The sequence below is a fragment of the Corvus moneduloides genome, chromosome 8 (genome assembly GCF_009650955.1).
Source record: "Corvus moneduloides isolate bCorMon1 chromosome 8, bCorMon1.pri, whole genome shotgun sequence".
NCBI lineage: Eukaryota > Metazoa > Chordata > Aves > Passeriformes > Corvidae > Corvus > Corvus moneduloides.
Genome location: NC_045483.1, coordinates 29,313,099 through 29,334,144, shown reverse-complemented (window position 1 = coordinate 29,334,144; position 21,046 = coordinate 29,313,099). Strand labels below are relative to the sequence as shown.

General features: G+C 40.9%; 1 protein-coding gene across 8 annotated transcripts in view; it reads left to right on the top strand.

The window, feature by feature from the left end:
* Window positions 1-467: 467 nt before the first annotated feature.
* CCSER2 (coiled-coil serine rich protein 2) overlaps window positions 468-21,046 on the top strand; it is a 61,746-nt gene continuing 41,167 nt past the window's right edge. For 3 of the 8 annotated variants that reach the window (XM_032115501.1, XM_032115505.1, XM_032115504.1), the window contains exons 1-4: window positions 468-556; window positions 1,253-1,437; window positions 12,367-13,840; window positions 14,747-14,946. In XM_032115501.1, coding sequence (XP_031971392.1) covers window positions 12,406-13,840; window positions 14,747-14,946 — 1,635 coding nt within the window. In that variant the 5' untranslated portion in view covers window positions 468-556; window positions 1,253-1,437; window positions 12,367-12,405. Of the gene's footprint in view, window positions 557-1,252; window positions 1,438-12,366; window positions 13,841-14,743; window positions 14,947-21,046 lie in introns of those variants that run through there. The other 5 variants (XM_032115498.1, XM_032115502.1, XM_032115500.1 and 2 more) reach the window with 3 other exon arrangements.

Genomic DNA, 21,046 nt, shown 5'->3' with positions numbered 1-21,046 from the left:
TGTATAAGAGTCATTGGGATCCGGCGCTGGGTGATGGTTCAGGGGTTGCAGTGGCAGTGCCGGGCTGCTTTGGGTGATCTTAAAGGTCTCTTCCGCCCTTGACGATGATACAATTCTATCCTCCCATGCCGCAGGGCCGGGACACCCCCAGGCCCATTCCTGCAATGCTTTTAACAACTCTCATTTGCCCTTGGTTCTGCCAGCGGGCTCGACGATGGCTGGGGCGGGCTGGCAGAGGCGGCCGCGGGCCCTGCCCGCCCGGCGCGGCAGCGTGACAGGGCCGAGCTGCGGTGGCTCCCGGGGCACGGCGGAGGGGGCCCTGGGGCCGAGGAGAGCCACGAGCGATGCGCCCCGGCCGCGCCGCCGCCATGGGCAGGGCGGGGCGGCCGCGCTGACGTCAGGGCGGGCCGAGGGGCGCGGGGCGGCTGCGTGTTCCCGCCCTCCGCCCCTCCCTGCGCGGGCCGGGCCGGGCCGGGCCGGGCGGGGCGGGCGGCGGGACCCGAGGGTGCGGAGCGGCCCTGCCCGAGGAGGCGACAGCGGCCCGCGCTGTCCGGCGGTGAGTGCGGGGCGGCCGTGCCGCCACCCCCGCGCTGCCCCCCCGCCCCCTCATCGGGGGCTCTTTGCCGGCGGGGAGCGGCCGCTGCCCTCCTCCCTGCGCCGCCGCCCTGCGCCGGGGCGGGGGTCGCCGCTCGGCCGGGGATGCTGCGGCAGCGGCGGCCGCGCGGGCCGCGGGAGGCCGGGGAAGGGCGGCCGGGCGGGCGGGGCGGGGCGGGGCGGCCTCCTGCGCGTCCCCGGCGGGCGCAGCGCTCACCTCCGGGCCGGCTGAATGTCACGGGAGAGCCGCCCGCGGTGCCACGGGCTCGGGGGCAGCCTGGCACGGCGGGCCCGGCGCCGGGAGCGCCCCGGTGCCGGCTCTGCGGTGGTTTGTGCGTCCTTTAATTCGATGTTCGGGGAGACGCACCTGCAGGTGCGTTGGGAGCAGCTGCTGCGAGCCCCGGTCGCAGAGGTCTTGTAGCGTGAGGTTTCGTATCTCGAAGGTTTTAATCTCAGAAAAGGAGAAGAAGCAAAAGCACCCAGTGTGTGTTTGTTCAAAGACAACAGTTTAAAAAAAAGAATAGTAACGGTGGAAAAGAATTATAATGGTGGCATTTCTATTTTAGCAGTGATCTGTTGAGATTCATACCAAGGGGATGTTCTGTACGTTGTGGTGATTTCACTTTAATGACACTGAGACTTTGCTTTCGTCACCCAGAGCCTGCTGTTCACTTCACGTTCTGTCAAATGTACTTTGGCACACAATGAAACGTAGGCAACCTCAGCCTTTAACTTTGAGCTGGAGGAGGTCGAGCTGTTTATCTTCAGTTTAAGAAAGCAAAACTGCATGGGAACTTTATGCTGTAGCAGAGCGTTAGTGTCCAGGCCAGACAACAAATTAAGGTAAGGATTGTCGATCTGGTACTCCATCTGGTATGCTGTGTAAAGATGTAAAGCACTTTTCAGGGGAATCGGTGCAACATGAAGGGTTAGAACTCTGTGTTCATAACAGGTTTGTTCTTGGTGGGCTTCGAGCCTTGATTTGGTGTGGAATAGAATTTTTTGTTATGAAGGTATTAAAAGTGAAGTGAAGTTGGATCTAAGTTCTCATTGTTTTATGTTTTTCAGTTGAGAGCCACTTCACATATTCACTGAGACTTTAGTAAATTTCTCTCTTCTGGAGAAATATACAAAAGTCTTGGGTTAGCTGGAGGAAGTAAATATTTACATTGTTTGCTGATAATGAATGAAATCGGCAAGAGTTTTTTCTCATGTATGTAATGATCACATAACTTGAAATTCTCTGGGGCCATTTTGAAATACATGCCTCCAAGCTGAAGAGGTGATGGCCTAACAAATGGAACATGGGTAAAAACCAGCTACCTAAATGTCAGCCAAGGATCTATGTGAATATACAACTTAGACTAGAAAAGTTGTTTTTGGAGTTGAGGTTTAATTTCTGCTCATGGATAGTACTTTTCATTATAGAAATATCACTGTTTGGGCTCTAAAAACTGCCCAGTATTGTCTTTTAATTGTAAAGCTGTTGAAACTGTAGAAGTAGTCTCAATTAACATAATGATCTCATTTAATGTATTGTTATACTAATGAGTAATCCTGTTTAATGGAACTGTTCGTGTAAAAGCTCAGTGGAGTAAAATCCATTACTTTTGGACCTGATCATCCTTTAAGAGGGATTGGTTATTTGGAATAAACCAGTTAGTAGGAACTGTTGGCACGGGCTCTTTAGATAAAAAGCCATCATGCCATCGATGTTGAGATGAACATTGCTCGCCTGCAATCTTTAGAAAGTCTGGATCTCTCAAAATGGAAAAGAGATGAAGGAATATAAGATTACAGAAAGTAATATGATAAAATATATCAACAGTGGTTTTGGTGTTCTCTTTTAGCCACCATTCGCTGTAAACAGCAGCACCATCTTCTTAATTAGAAGCTTTCAGGCAGGGTTAAGTTCCATGCCAACAGGGATGCTAAGGAGATCAAAATACTAATGGTGCTTTTGATAATTAGGTTTAAAATCCTGTATTGTGTTTCAGTTGGAGCAATAAAAACAGATGATGTAAATCTCTGGATACCTGCACACATGTATGTTGCAGTAAAATCCCAACAGCACTGAATAATTGTCCCAAAGTTGAAGTTTGGCTAGTCAGGAAAGATCTTTGCATTTCTTCATAGCTCTGGGACACACACCCAGCTCACTCTTAAACTGCTACCAAGTAGGTGCGTTTTGGAAGACATTCTGAGAATGTTGTTTTCTCCTTATCAAAAGTAATTTGATTTGCAGAGATGTGGACTTTGCTCAGTAGCCATTCTCTGTTCTCAAAGGAGGATTCAGCTGTGGCAGTTCTGCTGACAATATCCTATAGGAATTGAAGAAAGTCTCCTCAGGATGAGGGTTTCTGCTTATCCCTGGTCACATGGGGCACTGGTGTCGCAAGTTCTTGCTAAAATGCTGTTTTCACTGCAGAGTGTTGGGTTTTTCATGAGCACTTAGTCTGCTCTGAGTTGAGGTCCTGCTCTGCAGAGTGCGTTTTAATGGCCTTTATTGAAGAAGTACTGGCAATGCTGGCAATGTCCTCGCTGCAAGGGGGCTTGGCTTCTTAGCCAGAGGGAATGGATGATAAGGATTTACGTTGATGAGGTCACTGAACAACTTACGGATCAGGAATAACCCTTAAATTGCAAATAATTTCTGTATTTATTCCCTGAAGCCAAAGAAATTCTGTGCTTTTAGGCTAATCAGCGCAGATGGCTTGTGACACACACAGCACAAGGGAAGCATCCCGGGAGAACTGAATGTCCCAGCTTCTCTTTACTCAATAATATGTCTACTTTAGGCTGGAGATTCAAAAATCTCTTCTAGATAGATGCAGAGTTTATCACTACAGTGTGGGTTTGGATGATACTTCAATACACATTCTTTTTGTAAATTGTATTAAAGATAGGCTTTACTTAAATGGATTTTTTTTCTGGTTTCATATGTTAAAGTCATTACACAGCCACATTGATACATATTTTTGATGAGTTCAGGGATGCTGTGGCTTTTGAGTAACCTTCATCTCAGTAAGACAGACTTACATAGGTAGAAACTTGGCAAGGCCCAGGCTGCTGCTGTCGGTAGCAGGAGCCTTGAGGAGAGGAGCACAATCTGTCAACCTGCGTAGCCTTGTCTATCAGTAAACAGATAAAAACAGAAAAAAATCTTTCTCTGTAAATCATTTAATCATGAAAGCTTTCTGAAATGGTAATTTGTGTAAGTATAGCTTTACTATGACTACATTGAGATCCCAATTAAGCAAAACAAATGATACATATCTCCTTCCTGTAAGTTTGAATAAAATACAACATAGATGACTGAGTCTGAAAATGATCATGTGACAAACTGTCACTGGTAACTGAAAATTGCATCTCAGTTTCTTGGAGAATCTTGGTTTTTTTTTTTCCCCTTCAGTTGCAAACCTCTCAGGATATAACGAATATCTGTGTCTTCCACGTTGTAGGAAACTGACCTTGATAAGTACATTCAGATATAGCTGTTGGTGTGTCAGAAAGCTGGTAGGAAAACACAAAACATGCATTAAAATACCGGAGGTTGCCAGTCTGTTGTCAAAAACATGTTGGCATTTGTTATGCTGTGGCAAACCTGCAAAGTTGTTTGGTACTCAAACATTTTTAGAGAGTTTGGTTTTGAGACTGGGAACTGATACATAGCTGTGGAATTGTAGACAGAAGCTGCGTTGAGTCCAGCACTAATGAAATGAAACTCAGTAGCCAGAAAGTGATACTTTGAAGATGTGGTTTACAAATAAAAAAGATTAGCTGAAAGCTGTAATACACCAGTGTATGGCTGCAGTATTTTTGATCAAGGGTGGATGTTAAAGAGAAGTCAAACTTCAAATAATACAGTATCTTCTTGAAAGCACATAGATATGAAACAAACTGGTGTGTTTGGTAGCAAGGAGAGAAGGTGTCAGTAGCCTCTTCTGGCAATGTAGGGAGTTTAGAAGTAGTTTTAGTAGTTTTCCCTGGGAATCTGTGCAAGACAATGAAATAACCTTGAAAGAATTGTTACTGGGGCTCTGGAACTCCTTGCTTAAGGCAGTCAGGGATGCAAAAACTTTGGGGGCTCAAGGACAGGTTATGCAAAATAGTGGACAAGAGATCTGTGGAGGGTTCCTAAACAAACTGCATCAGATTTAAGAAATTCTGTGAATTGAAAGCAGTTGAAGGTTGAGGAAGTCACATTCTGTGTTTGCCCTGATCATCCCTTCCCTGGTGCATTTTTATTTTAAGGCAGCCACAGGAGATAATGGGATTTTTGTATTCTTTACCTCTAAAATAAAATTGACTGGTGGACCTATATGGAGAATTGAATCTGGGCAGTGAAGTGCCACGATCCACACACAGTGAAATACCATGATTTACATAATATTTCCAGCTTATCCAGGATTCACTGTCTGTCTCTGATGATAGCAGTGTTAAGGATTTTCTTTGTCAGTCCTTTTTCTAGTATTTTCTTTCAATCCAGCAGTGGCTGACTTAACAATGTGATTTTTTTTTTAAGGTGCATAGCAATGTGCTGACATGTTCTTGTCTCAAGATCATGATCTGTGAAAAACTGAACTATATTGAAACAGCATTGGCAATATATGTAAAAGAAAATCTCAGAACTACTTTTTTCTACCTTTCTTCTGCTTCAGCTTGTCTAATCTTGCTCAGTTATCACGTGTGAACCTCTTCAGGCTTATTGAAGATATCCCAGTAGCAGTGAGTCTATGAATCAAATGCCATCTCTTCCTATTATCTCTGCTTGCCATTCAGCTTAACCTATAACTAGAATTCTTACTCGGGCAGCAGGAGAAAGAAAAAAAGAAAGAATGAGTGTATGTGGCTGGAGGGGGGAAAAAAGCAACTTCCACATTGGTTGGAAGCACAGCCTCATTGAAGATTTAAACCCATGGAAATTCTTAATCTTAAAATACTCACATAGATAAACTGTTCATCAGCAGTTCAGACAGGAAGTATTGGTTCTGTTATTAGTCATTATGTAATCATTGCAAAATACGTACTGAAAAATACATTTATACCACTGTAAGAGGGCTCTAGCTCAAGACAGCTCAGTGTTTTTACATGGAGAACATGCATCAGTTGAATAAGCAAACTAGAGGAGTAGGATGGACAGCATGGCAGTCTAAAAAGGGATATTTCCAGTTATAATTAGTTGTATACCACGTTTCACTTAGCTTTCAGCCTGCCTGTTCTTATCAGCAAGAAAATCCTGCTCCAGCTAACATGCATTACTATGTAAGAAGTAGAAAACAGTAACTGGTAACCAGCTCTTTGTTACTGAGTCAGTGGTGAAGTAAATCTTTCCTAGAAGAGTTAGAGATGGGAATGGTGTGTTTGAATCACTTGGTGACAGTGGATAGTGCTGAGCAAAAAGGGTTATTCCTCTGGTTTTGAGTGAAATATTTGCTGGAGAACAGCAGGTAATTCCTACTGGTTTGCAGTAGGACATTGCTTTTGAGACAGATGCAATCTCTGGATTTATTCTTACAGACAGATTAAATTACCAATGTGAAATGCTGTTGCTGAAGGACTAATAGCATCAGCACAAGCAGGGGCCTGTTTCTGCTGTCAGTTGCTTTGATGCTGACATAATCACAAATTTTTTTAAGGAGAGATCGAGATCTGACATTTCACTGGTAGAAAGCTTTAATTCTAGACTGCAACTGATGTTTGGGATTTTTCGGTCAATCTTAGACACAGCATAAAATTTAATTTGCCTTTATGATGTAAACAGTGATGCTACTTTTAAAACTCTTCAGAAAGGCAGGTTTCTGGTTATCTGCTGCCTTATTAGTCATGTAAGAATGCCAAAAAATTACCTGTTTGAGAAACCTTGGAAAAAAGACTCTGGTGGGAGAATCCCCAACATCTATTGCACACAACCATATGCACAATTATGGCTTATCTTCCAGGACAGAAATCTTGCTAAATGCAAGGAAATGTTAAGGCAACACAGGAACCTAGATATAAACGTGCTTTATAGTCACAGTACCTTAGTTTGGGGTTGTTTTTGGGAGGCGGTGCTGGTGAATAATTAACAGATTTTGGCTTCTTTGCAGCTGTGTGACTTTGTCTTCAGGCTGCAGGGCAAGAGAACTGTAAGGCAGGCAGACAGTGTCTGTCTTTTCTTACTTCAGTTTTCCTCCTTTCTGTTTGTTATACCTGCAAATTTGGTAACAGTTTTAAGTATCATCAAAGAGAGGAGCAAGTAAAGGCTCTTCGTTTCTCCAACAAAGATGTTGAAAACAATGCATCTTTTGCAGTTTAAGACCTATTAAGCAACCCTAGTGAAGAAGCTTGACTTGCTCACTGGGGGCGAATCTCTTGGGTTGGTTCAGTTCACAGGAGCCTGTTCCTTGCGTAACATATCAAGTGAAGTAATCCACATAATTGAATTCCTTCTAGCAGGGGTGTTTCTGCTCTGGAGCCAGATATATTGCTCCTGATTATGTTAGTTGTTTCTGATACATGGCAATATATCCCTCCCACCTCTTGCAGTGTTCTTGGGGTCAGCACTTGTAGTGCTTTTATCATCAGGGCCTTGTGTTGTTTGGATGTCCAGTGAACTCCACTGTGTTCTGGTTCTTGTGTTTTGGAGTTGGAGTTTGGAGTATGCAGACTAGCCTGTTGTTCATATCTGCTGCAGGTACAGACTGGACATTGCTTGCTCAGGTTTAACAGGATCTGCTGAAGAAAGGAATTGATGACTTCTTCTAAGAGGATGCATCAGATGAATAGCAGCTTCAGAGAGGAGTCGTGCATCTCCAGGGCTTTATTCCAATTTCTAGCTGACCTCTGTCCCTGACAACAGTTAGGCTGTCACCATAATGCAGGAAAGAGTAACTGTCATTGCATTTCATGTCTCATTTATGAACAACCCATAATAACCTGCATTAACACTTAAGAGGAACATGAAATTGCACTGGCAAGTCTTCCTTCCTTTTCACAGACCCTGATACTCTCTTTCACTGAGAATAATTTATCTATCCCCCAGTTACCCTCTTCCATCTTCTTTTTTTTGTGCTAAAGCTGCTCCTTGCTGCAGCTGGCTAAACATCTGGACCTTGGCTGCTTTCCACCTTGTTAGTTGTGTAAGAATGCCAAAAATCAGGGCAACTTTACTTGTTTGAGAAACAGGTGTTTAGCAAAGGTCTTTCTTGTAGGTAAAATATGCATAACTTTTTTTTCAATAAAATCTAAAGGGGCTTGTGATAACCCATACCCTGTTTTGTTTCAATGTTTTGGTAAGGTTTGGTGTAAAAATTTGGAGTTGAAAAATGTATAGTTTCTGTTTTACTAATATGAAATACACAACTGGGCAACAATTACAAAGCATCCATGTCTGGGCAGATAGCACTTAGCCCTTTTTTGCTTCCTTGAGGTGCCTGATGCTCTGTGGAACAGCATTAATGGCAGAGTGAATTGCCAGTGTGGCCCTGAGGGATGCAAAGGGAGTTTTTGATTCTGGAAGCATTGTGGTAGCTTTCTTCTACAAAATAGAGCTGCATTTCCCTATTTCTTTTTCTCCAGTAAGTGCTTATGTCCTCTTGTCTTATCAAACATTAAGGATTCTGATGAATCACAAGAATGCTTTTAGAGATGGCATGGGATGTCATATTTTCTGCTGTATTGACTAAAGATATTGCTCAGTGTTAAAAATCCAGAAACTCGAATCTCTTTATGATGTATTTCTTGCTTCCTTCTCCCTTTATCTCTATTCATTGTTATGTTCTGCTGATATTCTTTGACCTAGTATGTTTTGACCGTAAAATTGAGCACAAGAGCAGCTTGGATAACTGGTTTGCTTGGTGTTTGATAGATCAACCCTTAAAAGTGGCTAGAACCTCGTAAATGTGAAGGAGGAAAAATAGAAAAGGACATATCTCTAAGCTGTCTTGAGATCTGAAAACAGAATCCCACAACTTGGGACACAGAAAAGCAAGGTGATTTCAGAAAAATAGAACAATAAGCATTCACCATCTTGGAATTGCCCGCTATACTTCCTGACTATGTTGCTTCACAAGGCAGTGTGAGGGCAGCTGGTGTTAATCAGAGCAGTTTGGACACAGGAAAGGGAGAGAGGCTAAAATTCATGGATGCCTTCATAAAGCATTGGGAATTGATTCAAGAACAGGTGTCTTGGAGAAACTGAAGACAGGAGAAGGAAGGCAGGCTTGGAGGAATTTACTGCAGAGCTGATAAATCTTACTGGATCTTGGAGTGGAGGGAGAGAAGGCGCTTTTGGCTAAACTGAAACCAGTCTGTGCAGAGGAAACAACACAAAAACTTGTAAATACTCAAGGTTCAGTCTTGAAGCCATCAGAATTTCTGGTTGCATTCTGATTCATTTGGGTTCATACAGCACGCACAGTTTCCTCAGGATTCGTGGTCTTTAATTCCCCGGGGCTTGTCATGCTCAGAGCAGGTGTTTGCCAGCTGGATCTCTTGTGTGTTTCTTGTATTCTGTTAAGCTCCTATGGTCCTCTTAAAGCTGAAAATTGACTTGCAGCCGTGCTGCCCATCTTGCAATGTTCTTAAGTGCGTGCTAAAGAAGTCTTTTGCTGCTTCTGTTGCAGGGACCTCCCAGATTATTCCCTGGTGACATTCAATGCCTCCCTACATTGGTGAAAATAAGCTATTTTCACGTAACTGCTCTAATGCATTTTTAATTACATCTTTAAGAAAAATAGATCTTAAGTTGTGTTTGTTTCACCACAAATCAGTGGTGAAAAGATCTGCATAATATTTGTCCTGAAAAACAAATAAATAACCAGCAGCTGCAGTGTTAAAACCCAGAGGTGTAAGAGGTGATTTATAAGCTGTGCACAGGACAGAGCTGAAATACACGTGCACTTTCATTCCTGTGAATGAAGCACAGATCTGAAACTGTTGGCATGGCGATAGATCTGCAGAGGGGAATTGCTCTGGCCTGGCACCAGTCTGTCAGATGTGTTTCATCCATCAGCTGGGTATTCTGCACTGCTGTGACAATAGGAGGGGAACTTGGTCCCATTCAGGAATCTGGAACTGGAAAATGCTGTTATCTTCCTGGTGGCAGGGATTATAGGGATGGCAGTATTTTCAGGTGCTTAAACTTTCAAATGGATGAATCTTTAACCTGTCTTCTTCTGTAGGACAGAGTCTCAGATGCAAAGCTAGACTTTGCTGAGAAGCTAATGTATAGGAAGCTGCCTTCCTGGTGGAGCTGAAAAAAGCTGTGAATGAAATGAGAGTGAATGTTGTGCTTGCCACTAACAGTGCAGCATTTTGTCTAGGTGTAAATAATCCTGTAGAGAAAGTACCAAGGAGGGCAAGAATGAATATCCTTTTGCTTATCACCAGGATCTTGAATATCCTTGAAGGTAAGGATGTAGCAGCTTTTCAGTTAATTCAGATTATACTTCAGAGAGGGTCTGTCGATTTTAACTCCTTTTCCCTGGATCATTATGTAAGGCTAGGCTCTTTATAATTAGCTTAATTCCCGATTAGGCTTGTGTGCACTAGATAATGAATTTCCCAAGGCAAAGAATATAAAACTTGTTTGCCCAAATGTCAGTTTTTAAAAATTCCATAGATTGCTTGTCTAAAAATACTTTGAATTTCTTTATAGTACAGCAGGCTACAATTTAAATTGTATTGAACCTGAATCTTCTGGGATGCAGAAATCATACTCTAACTTGTAGGTACAGTCCTGCTTGATAAGGGAGTTTCATTGTTAGGCTAGTATAATCTTTCCTAGTATACATATGTAAAGATTAAGAATGTTTTAGAGAACTTAATAAGAAAATTCCCCATTTTCTGGGAAACATCTGCCAGACACAATGCTGTTAAATTTTAGTGGTTTTTTTGATGACATTGTATTTCGATGAAACAAATGTAACCTGGACTTGAGAAGATGGCACAGTAGTTACAGTTAAGTGGCTAATAAAATACAGACAAGTATTGTTTGTCCTTTAATTTAATTATCTGAAGTGTTCTAAGCTATCAGCATAGTTTTCTTGAAGATAATGTGTTGTGGAAAGGATAAATGAGCAAGAGCCCTTCCTACTGAGAACTGAAAGGTCTCCTTTCCACGTTTAATTTGCAGCACTTGGTGGAGGATTAAAGTAATCTAATTAATGGCCTCGTTTAAATTTTGCAGTTACCTAAGAGATGGTAGACAGATGCGAAAAGGGAATTATCCATAAAGCATGCAAGTTAAATTAGCAGCTTTCTAATTTAACTTTTTCAGTTTGGATGATTTCTTCACAAGACTTGCCTTTTCTTTAGAGTTGTGTTATCTTCTGAGGGATCTGCAGTATGATGCTTGCTGGGAATGAATTCATCAGCATGGTAAAGGCCATTTTTTATTAATGGAGTTATTAAAAAAAAAGGTGTGCTTTATTGTATGTAGTTGACATGAAGTAAATAGCAACTTTGATGTTGCTATTAAAGCCTGATGTTATTTTCCTGTGGAAGGTATGCAGATGCACTGTGGGCAAGAAGTCTGACCTGAGACACTTCAATCCACATGCAGGCGGGTGTCATATGTAGTGAATGAAATGTTCTGCTGGTCCCAGGGGGAAACAGTTGTGTCCTCCTTTGCACACCTGGGGTGAGGGTTGTGCCTCTGGTGCACAAGAATTCACTGAGTATTTGAAAAGTCGGGATTTGTGTATTTCAAAATGGACATGCACACACCAGTTGCAGAATGTGGATTCTGATGTTTTCACAAGTTAGGAGCCCCTAAAAGCCCTGTCTTCAGTACCTTTCTCTTTCTGTCTTTGTAATGTAGATCTGCTTCCAGAAGATACTGCTCTGGGACATCCTATTCACTGACAAATCCTAAGGGTATTTCAATTTGCATGAATTTAATGCCACTTCGATTTTATCTTTGACTTTACCTTCGGTTTTATCTAAGTGTTTTTAAACTAAGCGTTCCTTAGTGAGGTCTTGCAACTTGGGGAGTGACTCACTTTAGGGTAATGCTTGGTGTGGTTACACAAGATATTTTCTGTACTTTGAGTAAGTAGAACTTTTAAATTCACTTACTGACACTGACCTTATGCAACTGTTGCACTGTACTTCAGGTCTTGTACATGAATAAGATGATGTCCAAAATAGACTACAGTGTCTATAAAAAGAAGAAACAGTGACTAGGAATGTGAATCTTGATTTGGGGATGTCAATTAGGTCTGGGAACAAAAAATGTTGTGGTGAGATGCACGATGTGTGGTTATTTCCTACATTTTACGCATTAGGGAAACTGAAAAAAATCTCAAAAAATGAGCTTTTAATCAGATGTTACATTATAGTTTCTGCAGGTTTACGTTGCTGACCACAGGTTTGTGCTATGTCATATTTATGGCTTTTTTAAAAATATTAAATCTTACATTTATTGGTTAATAATTGTAACGCAGTTGAAAGGTTCAGTTTGTTACTCAAAATGGGTAAATGGAAAAAAAAAATCATCCAACCCCTTTTCAAGTTTATTTTATAGATTACGAAAGGAAAACAAAACCAAGATGGTTTATGTAGAGAATGAAAGCTGGGGGATGGAGCTGTGATCTGAAGCATATTACTGCCAAATAACTGCTGTGACTCTGGAGTTCCCAAAATGTGTCTGGGTTACTTTTTATCAGCATGGTGGAGTTAGGCACAGACATGCAGGAAGCCTATAGCTGCAAATGTATAGAAAACTATATGGTTCAATGTGTGGTTGATTCAGGTTTAATGTTTTTTTATTTTATTTTTCTTTCTTAGATTCAAGCACCCTTTAAGGACCAATGTACCCAATAGCTCATGGAAGAAAAAAATCAAACCAGGACATCCTTGGTTTCCAGGCTACCGAAATATGGAACGAAAACTTTAGGAAGTGTTTTGCAACCTATGCCAAACGGGACAGCTGTGAACTTAGCAGGGAGTAATGGTGGCAAAAATTTTGGCAAGCACAATGGCACAGTTGGAATGTCTTCCTTTGCTTTCAACTGGAAAAAATCAAATAAATATCAGCTTAACGATCAGAATGGGAGGGAGGCCAACTCCAAACGCAACTGTAATGAAAAATTAATTGATTCTGAGAAACATTTTCAATCTCAAGGAGCATTGGGCAATGATGAGCTCAGGGTGGGTTTGAACAGGACTGCTTCAGTTGTGTCAAAAGCAGCAAAGCAAACCAATATGTTTGTATCTTCTACTGAGGAATTGAACCCAAAGTCTATACCTGGACTCTCTAGTTCAGCTAAATTCACCAAAGGTACCCTGTCAGGAAGGACATACTCTGGACTCAATGCTCCAAGATCAAATCTGAATGGATTTTATGGAAATCGGCCGGTGGTAGGTTTGCAGAGACCTAGAGCTAATTCCAGTACCACAAGGACAAGTTCAGGAGAAAGCCTGGCACAATCCACAGACAACAGCAAGGCTTTCTCCTGTGACAAAATGGTAAGATCACAAAGTTTTTCACATTCCATTCAGAATTCTTTCCTTCCCACTGCATCTCTAACCAGGTCACATTCCTTTAATAAAGCTGTGGATCTTACAAGGCCTTATCATAGTCAAAATCTCGCTGCCAGGACGTCGCAGAGGTCTACTCTGCTGTCAAGAAATGCATGTCAGTTGGATGTACCCAATGGCAATGAACCGATGAAGTATGGATTTACCAGACCATACTCGGCTATGTCAGCTCCTTGTTCCAAGAAACCCCCGCTGTCAAATGGATCTGGGTCAGCACCTTCCTATGGATACAGATTTAGTCGGCCCTCTCTGCTGAAGCCTACCAGGCAGCGGTTTGCTGGGAATACTGGTGTGGATGGCAGCAAAAGCGCGGCTCTGGACACGCGCGTCGTGGAGAACGTGGATATTTCAGCAAACATCAATAGAGCCGTGGATAAAAACAGTATTCTAGAGAGCAGTGCTCAAAGAACAGAACCTGGTGAGGGCCTGTATGAAAGTCTGGGAAAACATGGGTCAAAAGTCATGTGTATGAGCGATGATGGAGATGAGATATCTATATCTTCTTTGTCATCCTCGGAGAAAAACGATCTGAGTGAAGACTTCAGTGATGATTTCATAGATATAGAAGATGCAAACAGACCTGTACAAATCCAGCAGAAGGAGAGCTGCCTTCAGGAATTAGAGCATGGGAGCAGAACGTCCATCGAGCCGTTCACGTCTCTCAAGGAAGGTGGAGGATCTTGCTGTAATGCTGATGACTGGCTTGATATAAATGTGTCTGGTAAATACCTTTCTTCTGTTCTGTTTGAAATTTTAGGTGCTAAATCAAAATTCTATGACACTAATTAAGTTACTGAATGTAATTGCCCATTGCTTGTGCATTTTTTCAGAATGGAACTTGGCTCTATGCTGGTGTATTTGTTTGCTTATGCCTTTTCTGCATAATAGTTTTTTCCCAAGCATTACTTTGAAGAGCTCTTTGTGATAAAAATGAAGGTGACCTCCTTTAAACACATTTGTGGTGTGGTTGTGGGATTTCTCATATCCTTTCTTTGCCATTCATTTTCTGGGTTGGTGATATTTTAAGAAAATTTCACCTCGTGCTCCCTCCACCTCTGTAGGCAGAGAACAGCTGTAACTGCTTCTAAGTAGTGGAAATAAGTGTAGGATGTGTAATTAAATGAGTTCAATTATAAACAGGATTGTTACTGGTTTTTTTTGGTTTTTTTCTGATGCATATTGATTCTTTAAACATTAGTTGAAGACACAAGAAGATGCTTTTGAAAGCCACATTTTCAAGTCTTTGATGGGCTTCTCATGACAAAAGCTTGTTTGAGAGATGTTGCAATTGAAAGATGAGATCCAAAGGATATATTTTTGGACCTACCTTCTAATATGTTAAAGAGATGCAGATTTCTAGAAAGTAGCTTCCACGGTGGGTGAATTAGGGCAGTGTAAAAGGTTAGCAAAGATGTAGGTTGGAAGATTCCTTAGTTGTAGCTGCCAAACCACCTTGAGCTTTTCCCCCTTCTGGGATGAGGGAGCAGTACTGTAGAAGGCTTTCAGGTCTTTGCTGGAGCTGTACTGTAACAGAAAGTTAGCACACCAGTAGCAGGCATTTCAGTTTTTATTTGTGGAATATTGGATTGGTTTTGGAATCTTAACCGTTGCTGTTTTCTTTAAGCAGTGGATGACAACAGTGAAAGCACAAAACACACTACTGAGAATGTCATCTCTTCAGAGATGAACTACAGAGCTGGCTCCTCCTTTGAGCTTTCTCCGTCTGACAGCTCTGACGGCACATACATGTGGGATGAAGAGGGGCTGGAACCTATAGGAAGTGTCCATCCGTGTGGAAGTTACGACTCTTCAGAAATGAACAGCATAGTATGTATTTCTGTGCATAACCTGCATAATTAGTGTGGAGTGTATTGCTTATTAAGTATATTTTTTAAATATTAGTGCCTTTTTTTTATTTGATAATTCTTTCCTCTGTTGTTGATGGCTTTGTGAAACTTCTTGTTTAGGAACTCCTGTTTCGGGACGGGTGACCTTGATTAGGCTGTTTGCACACTTTTTTTTTCTTTCCTTATTCTGAAGCCAGGACAGAACAGATCCTTCCTTACACAGTCTCATAGAAGTGCTCACAAAGAATAAAGGGATTTGATTTCTGCAAAGGATAAGTTCAATACCTCCTACTAACCTCTAAACATAGGAGTGAAAAGCCAGAAGATAGCTGTTGCCTGTGTGGCTTCTTGCCTTTCTTGTTTCTGTGCTTTGTGCTCGTAGGGCCCTCGTGAGCTGGAGCTGATTTTCGGTTTCTCAGTTTGTTCAAGCATAGAATCTTTGAGGTAGAGAGCTGGCTGTAGCTCTCTAGCAGGGCTCTTCATACATCTTTTGTGGGATACACAAGATGCAGCACAGCCTTTTTCTTGCTGCTAAACTCAAACTGATCTGCAAGAAACATCATTCAGTGTGAGGAGTGGATGGAGAGTTGTTGCCATGCTGTGATCCTCCATCTGAGATCAGGGAGCCAACCTTGGGATTTTAGTGGGCCTGAAAAAAATTATGTCTATCCTGTTCATATTCCTTTATCTGCACAGACTTCTGAATTAAACAACTTTTTTATTAGCATGATGTTAACAACCAGAACATCTAACAAAACCAATTTGGTTTAATCAATTGTAATGCTTCGTGTGTTTAAGGTGTGTTAGGTACTGTGTCACCACTGCCAATTTAGTATGTAGATACCACTTTCAGACTTGGGCACAGATACATAATTATATTCTTTGTGTGTAACTAAATATGAACTCTGGATCTATTTTCAGCTGCTTGTGGTATTGTTTGCTCTCTGTCTTAAATTATAATGTTGGGATATAGTGCATGAAAGAGTTTAGCAGTGGTTATTAACTTTTTGTGGCAATCGTGGCCAGCTTGGAAAAGCTGTTAGAGATTTTTGTAGTATGAGTTTTGTAGCTTTATTGATGTTTATGGGGAAAAACCCAAGTTTAATGTAGGCCACTACAGAAACAAACATTCTTGTCCCCAGACACATGCATGCACATGCCAGGAAAAGAGGGAAGTTTTTAAGCTTTGTCCTTGGTAAGTTTTAAATATATCTTGATACATACTCTGAAATGTAACAAACAAAGGGAAGACACTTCTTTTACCGTGCTTTTGGACTGTATATCTGGGTTTTGATACATGTAGCCCCTGTGAATTAATTTCTGCATGTGTATGAGTTGATACTGAATCAATGTGCTGATTGACAGAAGCTGTTGTAAGCCATGTGAAGCAGAGGTACTTTAGAAGTCTTTGATATTCTTGTTCACTATTTTGGTTTATTTCTTTCTTTATTGAAAGTAAATAGCTTTTAGAGAGGGGTTAAAAATGGAAGAGCGTACTACTAGTTTTTGGGGAAGTGGAGAAAGGAGGAGATTGTAAGACTTGATGTTGAATCTAGAAAATTGTGTTGCTTCCACCCATTTTGATTTTTATCCTGTTAATGCTTTTCCAGAATTTCAGTGCTTACTCTACTGTGACTTTTATCTGAATGAGAAAAGCATCAATAGCACATTTTATTTTTTCAAGGCAGAAATGTATTTTCAGTAGCTTGGGTTTTAAGGGGGAAATGTAGCTCTGAAGTGTTGAACTGCCTCTTCGTAGTGGGATTTGTTTTGGTTTTTTTCCTGTACTTTTTGGTTTTGGTAGAAACTATGACATATTTGATTTCTTTAGCCTAAAGATTAAACAGTGATCTTTTGTAATCTGAAGATGCAGAAGAATTTCTGATGCAGTTTTTCATTATTTCTGAAAAATTGTGCTCTTGAGCAGGTTACTGTAAGCTTTTGTTCCATGTTTTTCCTTTTCTCTGCAAGCAAGGAGTATAAAGACAAAAAAGTGAAGGCATTGAGAATAATTATTGTGATTAGTCAACACGTCAGATGTTTTGATTGCTGGGAGATACGTGATCAAATTATGCAGTTTCTATCCTCTAGTGTGGTGAGTTAAAAGCAGTTCCTATCTGTGTGTCAAAATCCAATTGATGAGAGTCAGATTTAAGAATTTGGAGTGCTTGGGCTAATGCCAGCCTGCCTGCCTCTTGGATTTAGTATTTCCAGGCCAGTCACCAAAGCTGTAGTTCTGGAGTTCCCGTGGCATCAGGCTGGGGTGAGTAGAAGCAATGCAGCTGAGTAGCAATTCAGGGAACTGTGTGGTGAGTAACTGGTCATGTTTAGTGCACAATTCGCCTTCTTCTTCCTCATTTCCATCCTGCTGTTGTTTTGTTAGTGTTCTAAGCTGTATCCTTCTTAGTATCAACAAATACTAAATGCTAAATGCTTTTCCTAAGCTTTTCCATAGATGGCAGTGCAGCTCTCGTTGGGTAATCTTAGATTAGGAGTGTTTGGACCATCTTTGAAAGGGGGATTTTAACTGGGCTTCTAAAATGAGAACCAGCACAGGAAGGCAACAGAAGGAACTTGTTGGCCCCTGAAGCTTGCTGTTCCTTTTTGGGGAGCAGAAAAGCCAGTATCTTTGCTATTCTCAGTACATCTTTGTTATAAAGACATGAGGGCAAAGAATAAAATAAATTTGGCCTCTTTTAATATAGTTCTTCTGTTGTTCTTCACTAACTAAGTGAACAGCTATAGAGAAAATGTGCAATCGAGTGCTGGGGTTTTAAGAGTTGTACAAATCTATATAATATCATAAGGGGGACTGTGGTGGTTTAACAAAACCTGGTGTTTATAGGCAGAGGAAAAAAAAAAAGGAAAAAAAGAAGAGCTGCCTGAAAGGTGGAAATAAGTGAATAGTTTTTTGTGGTGCCTGGCGCTTAACTGGCATCAAACCATGACAGGGACTTAGAACTTGGTAGGAAATGTGTGGGGTTTTGTAAGGATGAAAATATTTTCTTTGTCTAATTGCATAACACAAAATACCTTATTCCACTATCCCTGTTGTTGTTCCATTTCCAGCTTTGAAGTCAACAAATCACTTGGGTCGCTTTCTAAGTGCTGAACTCCTTTCAAATTTCTAAGCACTGATTTTGTTGGGGTTCTTTATACTCTTTTCAACAGCTGATCTTTGCTGCTGAGCACCAAGCCACTGGTGCTGTTTCTGCTCAGCTCTGTGTGAGCTGACTGATGCTTAGCAGAGCAGCTGATGGCTCTGTAAATTAGCAACAAGGGCAATATTTATCTATAGGTGCTCTCACTTGATTTTAGCTGTGCTGTTTGCTCCTGCCCTGCGTTTCAGTTGCTGACCATGATGCCCAGTTCCTTTGCTGTTTCATGGCAGAAAGCTGCTCAGCAGTGTGAGGTAGAACTCCTGGTTGTAGTTTAGTATATCAGCCTTGCTAGATTTTTGTTTTCATTAATTTTTGTCTGAAAATACTGTTCACCATACGTGTAAGCAGTGTAGCCTCAGGCGTCCTGACTGCAGTCTCATGGCTCCTTTGCTTGCCCTCTCTTCTTGTAGCAAGGTTTGAGGTGTTCTCTCTTCTCCAGTGCATTAAATAGACACTTGAGAAACAGAAGTTCTAATATGTGTTTGTTCAGAGTGAAGTTTTGAATATTTTTGTCAAGTCCAAGTCCTTGTTTACACTGAGAAGGGTAGATAGCACAGCTGTTATTGTTCTGAGGTATCTGCTTGTTTTTAAAGGTGCTACAATATTCTAGTGCTCAAAGTCTGCAAGAAGTAAAACTTTAAACTGAAAACATTCCAGTAATTTCAGCTTCCTTCTGTAATATTCTCAAGAGAACAAGTTGTTGTGGTGTGATTTGGGTCTTTTTCGTTTCTTTTAAAACAATTTCATTTGGGTCAATAGGTTTGGACAGGAAGCTTTCAGAGTGTTCCCTGTACTATCAGATCAAGTTCTCTACCCCTTTTTCCTGTAGGCTCCAGTAGCAATGTGAATCTTTCTGCTGTGTTAATTTTTCCTGGAGTAAATAAAGCCAGTATTTTTGGGTATATGCAGAGTGAGCATCAATGTAATTATAAGGTCATGGGATTATGGAATAATAATTGAAATCTGGCTTGAAGAGACAGATGGGTTTTAACAGCTTTGCTGAGAATTTAATTGCTCTTGGGATGAAATCTGGATCTCATTGGAATGAATGAATTTGACACATGGCCAGAATTTTAGCCTGAGTATGAAACACTTACGTTTTTCTCTTCTTCCAGGCAATTTGTGAAATCTTGTAAGATTTTTTGTTGTTGTTCTTCGTTATAGTTTTCCCCTTTGTGACTGGAACTTGAGAAAGGGCAGGTCTGAATTAGTTTTTGAGACTGGTCAGAATGCTTCTGGGTCCTGAAGCATTGGTACTCAGTGAAATATGCTCTACTTCTTAGAGAAAACAAACTTGCTGAAATAGAATTGTTTAATTCAGTCATTAATGTCTTTCAGTAATTTAGTTATTTACAAGTAATTTAGAGTTAATTACCTTAAATTTTTTTGATAATTCACTTCTCAGAATGACTTTATAGTAAGGTTTAAATTGCCAGTTTGATTTCTCAAATGAGTAATTTATTAATGTGAATTCAGACTTGTAATATGTGTAGTTCTAATACATTTGTTTTCTTAGAGTGAAGTGTTCTTGGTGTTGTCTTCTACCCATCTTCCTTTCTTTGGCTGAACTTTCTTTTCGGTATGTTAATGCCAAAACACTGCCTCTTGTTCTATGAGAAGCCGGGCTTTTTAAATTTTGGGACATTTGGTTACAGCTGTAATGAAAATAGAAGTGCAACTAATGTAAAAGTATGTAATCTTTTCTCAAACTTCTTTTTTTGCTATAATTTTCTAGAAGAGTAGTCATGAGATGAGCCCTTCAGGTGAAAGCTAGTTACAAGAAGCACATATTAAAAGTCTTTCATCTAATGAGCCAGTTGAAATTTAGTTCTTTTTTTTCTTTTCATCTTGCAAAGAACAATGAAGACCTTTCTCAAAGCAGTGAACAGCATTATAAGACACATACTTATTGAGAGGCTGTACTCAGATGAACAGTGTTGACTTACTGCATTTCCTCCTTTCTTAGAATACAAAAGGTGAAGTTAATACAGAGAATTAATTGCATTTTGTGCTCCCATGATGCTTCATAGAAGTAATTTGTGTACTTCAGTTGAGCACTTCTTGAAGAAAGGTCTGAGTTTGTTCTGTGCCTGAGAGCAAAGGATTATTTCACCTTAGTCAGTGCCATTTTGACTAGAATTCATTATGACATTAATAAATACAGATTTAAAATTTTGTTTGTGGTTAGAGATTTTTTTATTTATTTCTTTTGCTAGTGAATGTGGTGCAGTGAGAACTGGTGACACTACTAGATGCCCAGTACCTAGTGAGGGTGCGAGATTGAAAGGAGAGAAGACATTATTCTTGTGGCATAATTAATTAAGAAAGTATAATTGTCCTAGTCTTGGGGAATCTTTTTATATACCTATATTGGGGTAATTTGGATTTTTGAAGTAGCTGTTGCCTGTTTGCAGCCTACCAAGCCTGTAAAGCTTTGGAGATTTTAGTCTTTCCTGCAGCTGCCAAGTTCATCTGGGCACTGTTGTGAAGAACAGGACCATGGAGGAGGAAACTGGGTAACCTCTCCCTGTGGATGGGTGAGTGGATACCATGATTCATTGGTGTGGCAGAGGGATGAGACTCTGAAAATGTGCACAAGACTGTAGTGCCAGTGGAGGAGGAGGTAATTTTATCTGCTCAGGAGGTATTCAAACAAACCAAGGTAAATGCACTTCAGAAATCACCGGGTGGAGGTGTGTATGGGCAGTGCTGGAAATCCTTAGTGGCAGATACTCCTCACTGGGTGTGGATGCAGTGTACAAAGTGTCTGTGAACCTCCTGGAAGTGACTGAGAGCAAACCCAGAGAGCGTCAGATACTTTTCAATTTGTGTTGTCCCTCCTTCAACGTTTCCCTTCATGCCCAACATAGTGGAGAACACTTCTTATGGATAGAGAGCACACAGCATCACTAATGAGGA